General features: G+C 42.9%; 1 protein-coding gene across 1 annotated transcript; it reads left to right on the forward strand.

The window, feature by feature from the left end:
• Positions 1-33: 33 nt before the first annotated feature.
• LOC106900777 (probable ATP-dependent RNA helicase DDX58) lies at positions 34-9,832 on the forward strand (the record flags this gene model as incomplete). Its single annotated transcript, XM_014962911.1, has 10 exons — positions 34-155; positions 946-1,059; positions 1,979-2,132; positions 3,021-3,279; positions 4,005-4,167; positions 4,590-4,691; positions 6,788-6,945; positions 7,264-7,399; positions 8,200-8,348; positions 9,623-9,832. Coding segments are annotated over exons 1-10 (1,509 nt in total), but the record flags the coding sequence as incomplete, so codon positions are not given.
• Between the last annotated feature and the right edge of the window lie 18 nt (positions 9,833-9,850).

The raw sequence follows: 9,850 nt of genomic DNA on the forward strand, positions 1-9,850 counted from the left end.
TTTTTTTTTTTTTTAATGTGCTTGTACAGATAATGGCAAAGATGTTGATGATGATATCACAGATGCCTCTGAGAACAGCTTTGAAACCACCATGACATTTTCTGAAGAAGCAGAATGTGATAACAATCTCAGTGAAAATCTCTGTTCAGCTGTAGGTAAGACTTTGCAACTTAAAACAGTTTGTGGCGAGAATTCTCCATTTCCTTAGACTCCCAAAGGACGCAGATGCGATATGCCACAAAGGAAGGTACTGAGGAACTAGATGAATCTCTGACTTGATTTCACTGTCTTGTTTTAATGGCTCTCATACTGAGCATTGCAAATGTTAGGGCTTCCCCCCAACGTTTCTAGTGCAGATTTGCTCTGCCAGCATATAATCAGAAAGGTCTCCAAACACCAGAGTGTTGTTGATGCATCTCATCTCTGATATAACTAGTTCACGTGAATTGATATTAGCCCGTTTAGAGAGCTGAATGTGGCTGCAAAGGGTCTGTAGAGTGGCTGTCCTGTCTCATATGGCAAATTTTGTTCCACCAGTGGTTTCTAGTTCCTGTTCCATAAGAGCAAACCCCCTGACAAGACCACAATTTAAGATAACGTTAACTTCAGAAGTCTGTAGAGCAGAAGACGGTGCATATATTTGGGGGAAAATAAGCCCTTGTGTTTCTTTCTGAGTTGAAAATGACCAGTTGAGGTGAGAGCTGTCAGCCAAGACCTTGAAATCTTTGGAAGCACACTTGAGTGGTAACAAAAGTGTGCCATCAAAGCTACACAAAACTCTTGTCTGGTGTGTACATCTTGTTAAAAGATTTATCTCAGAGAATACTTTGTGTGGGGACTGTGGGAACTCTACCTTGATCCTTTTAGATAGCAACTGTATGGGGTGCAATATATTTCATGCATTTCCGTTGCAGCACTCCTCACAAAAACATGGTTCTCTCCTAGGAGGGATCGAGCAGCCTTCACCTGTTTATGAACCAAAGAAGGCTCGGAGCTACCAGATTGAACTTGCGCAGCCTGCTATCAGTGGGAAAAACACAGTGATATGTGCCCCCACAGGTAAGAAAACACATGTTTCTTAGAAAAATTGGTGGAGAGGGCTGTGAAGAATGGGGAAGGGTAATGGTTGAGTCAAACTTTTCTAGCTGTTTATTTAAAAGCAGTCTTCCCTGCAGGAGTAATCCAGCTCTAACCTGAAATTAATGACCAAGGGCAGCACAGAGACTGAGCAAGACAGATGAGTCTCCTGGCATTTCAGTGCTTGTTTTCAGATTTCCATGTTCTGACCTCTGCTTTCTCACTTCCCAGAGGAGATTTTTGAGTGCAAAGTTGGGCCTGCAAGTTGAAGGAAAAGTAGGATGAGTTGCCCAGAGACTCCCTTGTCTTCTGTACTGCAACGCCCGCAACATCAAAACGGCACAGGGAACTTCTGTTGTAGCTCAGGACAGAGTTAGGATGATTGCAGTTCAGCAGCGAAAGAGACGAATGGTCTTCCTCTCCAGCTGTGTTTTCCATGTTGCCAGCAGTTGGGGTAGCAGAGGCAGGGACACCCAGGAGCTCCGGGTGGCCTTGAACAGCCAGCCTGAGCGCTGCAGGAAAAGAAATGTGAGAGGAGCAAGGCTGCATGGGCAAGGATGGAACTGAGAGTGCCCGGTGCCTGTATCATTGTCTGATTTGATGTGGGATTTGCACACTCTCAGAGCAGAAATAGACTCAATGATTTCAAAGAACGCAAACAAAATGGAAAATGGATTTTCCTTCTCGGTGACTGCCATATGATCTTTGCAGACTGAGACAGCAAGGGAGAAAAGGATGATTACCCACCCGAATAAGCAGCAAACGTGTTCAAATCTGTCCCCAGAGAGTCCAAAGTGTTACATACCCCTTGTCAGCTCCCCGTTGTTACAGGACATCCAGATGACACAGGCTTCTGCTCACAAAGATCTAATGCTCTGACTTTCATGTTCTTTGTTTAAAGGATCTGGAAAAACTTTTGTGGCACTTCTGATTTGTGAACACCACTTGCAAAACATGCCTGCAGGACGGAAGGGGAAAGTTGTCTTTCTTGCAACTAAAGTGCCAGTGTATGAACAACAGAAAACTGTATTCAAGCAGCACTTTGAAAGAAGGGGGTAAGTGTAATTCAACCTGGTGGCTTCCTCCACAGAAAGTAAGCTGCCCTCTAGGTCAGCTGTGGCTAGGGGAAAATGTAATGGGTTTACTGGTGACAAGAGTGTTTGGCATTAACATAAGGGTGATGCCTAGTGATAAAAATGGCAAGTTACCAGGGTAGACTGTCTGGAGAGTCTGGAGTCTGCTTTTGGAGAATTTAAACACTGGTTGTGCAGCATTGATGGAGATGGCCAAAGTATACCTGTGCTTGCCTCTCAAAAAGGGTGAAGGGTGTTCTCTCTTGAGACTCCTTTCAGCCCTGCTTCCAAAAGACGAGGCAGTTCCAGGCAGCAGCAAGTGGGATTCCTCTTGCCATTCTCAAATGGCAGAGTCTCTTTTTTTTTTCCAAATGGAAGGACCCAAACTTCCTTGGTTTTTCAACGTCCAGTCAGACAATGACAGTCCACTTCTCAGATGGAACTGAAAATTGCTTAGGGGAGTATCAACAACATACAGTTTCTGATAGCAACTGATTACTGAATATCCACATATGAATCCTTATAATTATGGAAAAATGAGGTTGCTGGACAGAAAGCAGTTCCGTGTTGCCAGACATATACAGAAAAGGGATGAAGGGCACGATCTCCAAATACTGTGAACTGACAGATGCAGCTTAAATGTACAAAATCACCACCCTTCAAATCTAATATATTTTAGTTAATTGGCAATGAAAATCCAGTTGTTTACCCTCAGCAGTTTGTTTTTTTTCAGCTGCTGTGGGTGAAGGTTCCAGCCATTTTGAACTTAATCACTACCCTTCAGGCTTGCTCAAAAGTCCATCTTTCTAACTTTCTTTTGCATGGCAAGACATCCTTTTTCATACCCTATTTTTTGCCTCTTCTTCGTAGATATTCTGTTCAAGGAATTAGTGGTGAAACAGCTGCAAATGTCTCTGTAGAAAAGGTTATACAGGACAGTGACATCATTGTGCTGACACCTCAGATTCTTGTGAATAGCATCGAGGAAGGGATCCTTAGCTCCCTCTCCATCTTCACTCTGATGATATTTGATGAGTGCCACAACACTACGGGCAACCACCCTTACAATGTGTTAATGACCAGATACCTGGAACAAAAATTTGACTCCTCTGCAAACCAGCTGCCTCAGGTAAGACCCAGCCTGTCACTGGTGGAAACATTAGAGAAAAGTATTTTGCAGTGCAGTCGCCAAAGCCTGAACTCCTGCCTTTTGCATTAATCCAGTTCAAACTCCCATTTAACAATGGCTGCAAATTGAAACGGTAGCATCTGGAACACTTTTTCCCCTCTCCTTGGACACCTCCAGGCTGTTTTCCCATGTTACATCTTCTCTCCAGCTGCCAAGAAGGACTGATCAAGCATGACAGAGACCAGAGTACTTGAGAGCACACAGGATTGCTGGGCTGGGAAGAAAGCATGTGCCCCAGAATTTAGTGATGTTCTTGTCACCTCTCTGTTGCTGTCTTCTGCAACTATAAAATGGGTCTGCTGCCTCCGCTGGCAGGAGGTTTTGGTCCAGCTGAGAAGACATCTCCTCTGAATGAACGCGGAGGACCGTTCTGGGGGTGGATTTGCTCTTTCTGTGTATGATGAGCACTGGCAAATACAGCTGGTTATGGATTTTAGTGGGTGGATAATGTATTTCCAGTATGAATACTCTAAGCTTGAATGCCTTGGAGAAGGCATGAGTGAGGACAAGGTTTGGCTCTCATGATTTAGTCATTGCACTCATGCCTGTTGTGTTTCCTTGTTTTTGAGGACAGCGACAACTTGGAGATCCTAGCAATGACTCCTGATCATTTTTTTTTCATTTGTGACAAAGGAACAACCACTGCTATTCATGTGTGTGCTCAGATTATAGGTTTAACTGCTTCTGTTGGAGTTGGTAATGCCAAGAACGTCAAGGAAACAATTGAGCACATCTGTACCCTCTGTTCCTACCTCGACATACAGGCCATATCCACTGTCAGAGAGAACAAAGAGGAACTGGAGAGATTCAGCAACAAGCCAGATACACTTAAGCACTCTTTGTTTTTATTTTCCCATGAGATGCAAAGCACCATAACTAAGGCAACAATACAATTCCCCTTTGGTCAGGTGAAGCTAAAAGCTTAAAACTAAGCTGGAGCTTTGCTTCCTGCTAGCTTGAAAGGAGTTTAAGCGTGTGCTTCACTGTTGTCCCACAGTAAGGCAGTGCACATTTGGGCAAATTTTCTCTTTGCTGAGATCCACAATCTCTAGTTTTCGTTCAGCTCTGCCAGTCAAGATTGGGGGCTGTGTCTTTCTTTCTCTGCAACTGTAATGCTCATTAACAGTAAACACTATAATAATTGCATAGACCACCGCATGTATCATTCTTCTAGACAAGAATTTGTTGTGCGCTGCTCAGGGAAATGTTTTTACTTATTCAAGGCACTGACTTCCGTTTCTTGTCTCTAGATGTCAGATGGGTTAAAATGCGAGTTCAGAATCACTTTGCAGACATTATCTCAGGTCTGATGTCTGAGACAGAAGTGTTGATGAGGAAGATTTACACAGTGGGTAAGATACTGTAATATGCCTGTACCTGGGATTCAGTCTTTGATTACATCACTGTGAATCCTCATGGCTGCTGGAACAGTCACTCTTTTTCCCCTTCCGTTCTCCTCCGTTTTTACTTGCCTTTAACCAATATTTCCTAAATAAGAGGTTAAAGATAGAAGAGTCAACTATTTTCCTGTTATATGTGATTAGTTTGATAATCATAAATATTTTTTCTTGGATTTCTACCTGTGTTTCGTGCAGCTAAGGATGGTGTGCTTTTGACACTGTCAGATCACTTTGAATGTTTAAAGAATCTGAAACAAGACTACCAAAAGGCTTCCTTTCAAAATGCAATGAGCTGGATTTCATTGATGAGAGACCTCTGTGTTTGTATTTAAGCATTTCTCCAAATGCTTCATACCTAAATATGTCCCTGTTTAGGAAAACAAAAAGGACCTCTGTTAACAGTGTTACTCTGAATGTTGTGATTTCTTCCTTTCAGCAAAAGCTTCCTTTCACTCTTGCTGCTCTGACACTTCTCATATTTTCTCTGGTCTCTCTGAGTTGCACTTGGAGTTATTTCTAGGGGTGCCCTGACGACCTTTTCTGGACAGCATGTTGTCCTCTATACCTGTGGGTACCTCTGTTTCCACTGGTTACCAGGTCTTTGTTATTTCCTACTGAAAAGCATTTAAGGTAATTTTACAGAGAAGGATCTGTTGAACATGAACACCACCAGAGAAAGGATATGGCTGCCTAAGAAAGGCAACACTTGTCTGTAGGATTCCAGCCTCAGGAGCTGCGGGTGTGCCAAGAGGGAGGTGCATGGCCATGAGAAGGGAACAGGTCTCACCATCATGAGACCTAATTCTGCAGAAATCAATTGATCTTTTCTGCTTTTGCAGAGTTCCTAAGTAGTGTCCAGTAAGTGGCTGTTATCGATACATTTGAGAGCTGCAGGGCACAGAGCAGAGACCCAGGGATGGTTATCAAGGATCAGCCTTGGTCTATCCAGCTCCGAATTACAGGAATTTTTTTCTCTGCTTATATTGGCGTTTCCAAATTGACTAGAGTGCCTTAAGTTTGTTCACCTCTTTGCTATACTTTCTAGATTACACACACACACACACTTTCCAGACAGTGGAGAGTGAATTATATTCTGGGGCAGGGAGAGAGAATTAAAAAAAAACGACCAAACAAAAAAAAACTCCAGCCAACCAAATAAAACCCAAACCGAAACCCAAGAAATGCCAACAAAGAACAAATACAGTGGGATTTTCAAACTGCACACTAAATTAAGCAAACACTTCTGAAGCCTGTTTCTGCATCACTGTTCCTCTTGCATGAATGCCAATGGCTTCCCTTGTGTGGACCCTCTGATTACTGAAGTTTGTGAAGTACTGAGACAGAGTATGTATGTGACAAAGAGGTACCGACCAGTTCTGCCTCAAGAACAGGCCATTGGATAACATGCCTCTAAGGACCACGGACCGTTTAGCAAATGGTTACTTAATTATCGAGTAGCTGGTAATTCAAGGAGCAACACACATGCAGCGTCTTGAATACTGGAGGCTTCTGGTAGGGTACCGAGCTCCAGTTTTATTGATAAAGACTCTGCAGATGTTTGTATGTACACAGATCCTGAGTTCAATTGTACTGACATAGCCTAACGTCTGGATATATATTGAAACACAGGGAGTGAAGAAGACATACCCAGACTCCTCTCAGATGGTTCCCAGTGATGGGACAAGAGGTAGTGGGCTCAAACAGAAATACTTAATAGGAAGAAATTCTTTGCTGTAAGAGTGGTCAAACACTGGAACAGATTGACCAGAGGAGTTGTGGAGTCTCCATCCTTAGAAGTACTCCAAATCCATTTGGACATGATCCTGAGTGACCAGCTCTAGGTGACCCTGCTTTGAGCAGAGCGTTGGACTAAAGACCTCCACGGGTTCCTTCTAGCCTCAGTGATTCTGTGATTATATCATACGGTGTTCTTCTGCATAGGCTTTTTAGACCTAACATTCATGGAAAATGTGTTATTTTCTAGCTAACTGTTCTGGTTATTTGTAAGTTAAGATGAAAACATGTTTGTTTTCCTCCTTCTTTACTAGATACTATCTCCCAAATCAACAAGAATGATTTTGGAACACAGAGATATGAACACTGGATAGTTGCAACTCAGAAGAAATGCAGACTGTTGCAACTGACAGATAAGGAGAAGGAGAGCAGCATTTGTAGGGACCTTTTCATTTGCACCGAACACCTGCGGGTAAGTCTATATCCTCTCTCCTTCCATACAGAGGTGGAGCTGTCCGGTTCCTTTTGACACAGGTGTATTCACCTAGGAAGCAAGTTTTGAACATAATAATTTTATTTGACACAGGTTAAAGCATAGTGTGTAGGAGTTGTGTCTTAAGGTACTCACTAAGAACAGTGTAGTGCAAAGGAGACTTTGTAGTGATTGTGTTGTCACACAAATGGAATAACAACACAAGTTTGTAATACTTAATCTAGGTAAATAAAATCTGTGCTCATCCTCTGCCCCATGGAAAATGAGGTTTAAACGTGTATGTCTCTTTCTGAGCAGAAATTCAATGATGCTCTCATCATCAGCGAAGATGCCCGCCTTGAAGATGCTTTAGCCTACCTCACTGAATTTTTCACAAATGTCAAAAATGGACCGTATACAGAGTTAGAGAAGAAACTGACAGCCAAATTTCAAGGTATTTCACACAGTTGCAGGGGAAAAGAGGGTTTATGGTAGGATGATCGAAGTCTTCAGAGTGAGTGCAGTTGTTTTTCCAGAAACACGCTTTTCAGAAGATCTAGTGTCTCTGTGGGTGCAAATGTAGTGCTGGGGTAGGCAGGGGGGAACTTCAAGCTTCTAGTGCAGGAACTAAGGAAGGAGTAATATTATACCTAGATGCTGTAGTAGGTTCTTACATGCCTGTCTTGGAGATAAAGCAGTGGTGTCCTTCAGTAGGGGGATGGCCTACAATCATGGCTGCTGGCAGCTTTAGGTACGGCAACATAGTGCACTGCCCAGCCTCCTCCTGCCCAGTCCTCCTGGACAAATCCCAAACTTCTGGGAAGAAGCAGGCATCCCTTCCAAACTTCTGATTTAGTAGCAGTGTGCTGTAAGCCAGCCTGTGGTCTGGTGTGCTCCAATTTTACATCACTGGGTGTCTGCCCTCTAGTGTCAGTTGTCTCCTAAGAAGCAAGAGCACCGTTTTTTGCAAGAACTGAGCTTGTTTTGTTTTGTCTTGTGATACACAGTATGTCACAGAGGTTCTCCTTTCAGTTTGCTACAAAGTGGGAGAGATTCAGGTTTTGTTTTGTTTTTTTTTTCCCCCTGGAGATTTTGTTGCATTTAACTGATAGCTTTCTTTGCTTCCATTTGAAAGAATGGTATAGAAAATAAAAATAGACGCTAAAGAGAATGTGGGTGGCATTTGAAAGTCGGTTTGGGTGAGAACTGCATTAAAGAAGGTAAATTATTCAAGACACTGCTGTTTTCTTCCAGAGAAAGAACCAGAACTGACTGCCCTTTCAAAAGACGAATCAAATGAGAATCCCAAGCTGGAAGAGCTTGCTTGCATCCTGGATGAAGCATACCGCTATAACCCTGAGACTCGCACTCTTCTCTTTGCTAAGACAAGAGCCTTAGTAGCTGTAAGACATTTCTTTTTAAAGCTCCTAACGTGGAAAGTGAGAAAATACAATGCCTTATCTATTACCCTTCACATTTTGATCTGGAAATAGAAAAATATGCATGTATTTGACCTTCCTAAGAAAATACTTATCTTTCTGTGTCTTCCTAAGCACTGAGACAGATGAGACAGGATGAGGGTTTTTTTGTCTTTTTCTTAAAACTACCTTATAGGGGTGGCGTCCTTCATAGCTTCTTCTTGCTACATGTCATAGCTGATCATTAAGCCATCAGATTTTTACTTTAGGTCTGAAGTCAGTTTTAACAAGATGTGTTCCAAGGTTTTTGGTAATGTGGTAGTGTTACAAACTAGCAGCTCTGCTCCATTACTGACTGCACGGAGCTATTCAGAGTTTTCCCAGAGGTTTGCTGTGGGCCCAAAGGAGCTCTGTTCCCTAGCATGTGTTCTTGATCAAGAAAAAGGAAACTCTTTGTGCAGCATATGCTCTCTGGACCCTTCTGATGCACGAGTCTATTTCATACTTGCCTAGGATCAAGGATCTAGGCTGGATGATCTTTTCTCTCCCTTCCCATACCTTGTTCCCAGAAAAAGCCCATGCCTGACGTAAGTGTGCTGCTAATCATTAGCCTCAGTAGCTCTTAAACATTTACTGTGAGGTAACACAGTCTCTGGCTACTGTAAACAGATTTATCAGCTGAGAGTCCCAAGCCACATTTTATCCTTGGGTGTAGAAATGCTGGAAGAATTGCAAACCAGAAAAAAAAAAATTAAAGGCAGACTAAAGTCCAAACTGACAACAACAAGCATTTGCTGGCGATTTTCCATTATAGGTGTAGAAGCCTACCATAGCTTGGCTGAACTTTGTTCTTAGGTAAGAGCAGTTTGAGGGTGCTGCTTTCACTGTGCAGTGATGAAGTGCAGTTTGTAAATAGCAGCTCATTCCCTTTAGATGCCAGAGGTGCAGCATTTGATTTACAAGAGAAAAAGGCATACTTTTTAGCAGGGAAAGGCTGCTTGCCCTTAGCCAGCCTTTAAGTTGCAGGGGTGGGAAAAGTGGAAATCATTGTGGCCTGGTTGGATCTGGCATCATGGCTGTGACCTGTGCTTTCTTACCTGTTAATAGATGTTCCCTCCCAAGGCACACTTCCACCTTCCTTTCTGCTTTTGGTTCTTAGAAATACTAATTGTCTAGGCAATCACGGGCAGGATCTACCTATCTATCCCAAACTAGCATTTCATCAGGACAGAGGTCTAACTCCCTGATTTGCTTTCCAGGCTTTGAAGAAGTGGGTAGAAGTAAACCCTCTACTTAGCCACATAAAGCCGGATGTGTTGATGGGTCGTGGAAGGAGAGATCAAAAAACAAGTACGCAGGTTTGCACTGAGGAATACCACTTGCTAGACCTGTGGTGGTTATGCTGCCAAAATTGCTCAGCTTTTCCTGTGTTCCTCTTCTGCGCTCTTGAACAGAGGAAGGCCATGCAAGTTTGCACTATGCTTTCT

This window comes from Calidris pugnax, unplaced genomic scaffold (assembly GCF_001431845.1).
Source record: "Calidris pugnax isolate Ruff unplaced genomic scaffold, ASM143184v1 C15190260, whole genome shotgun sequence".
NCBI classification, from domain to species: Eukaryota; Metazoa; Chordata; class Aves; order Charadriiformes; family Scolopacidae; genus Calidris; species Calidris pugnax.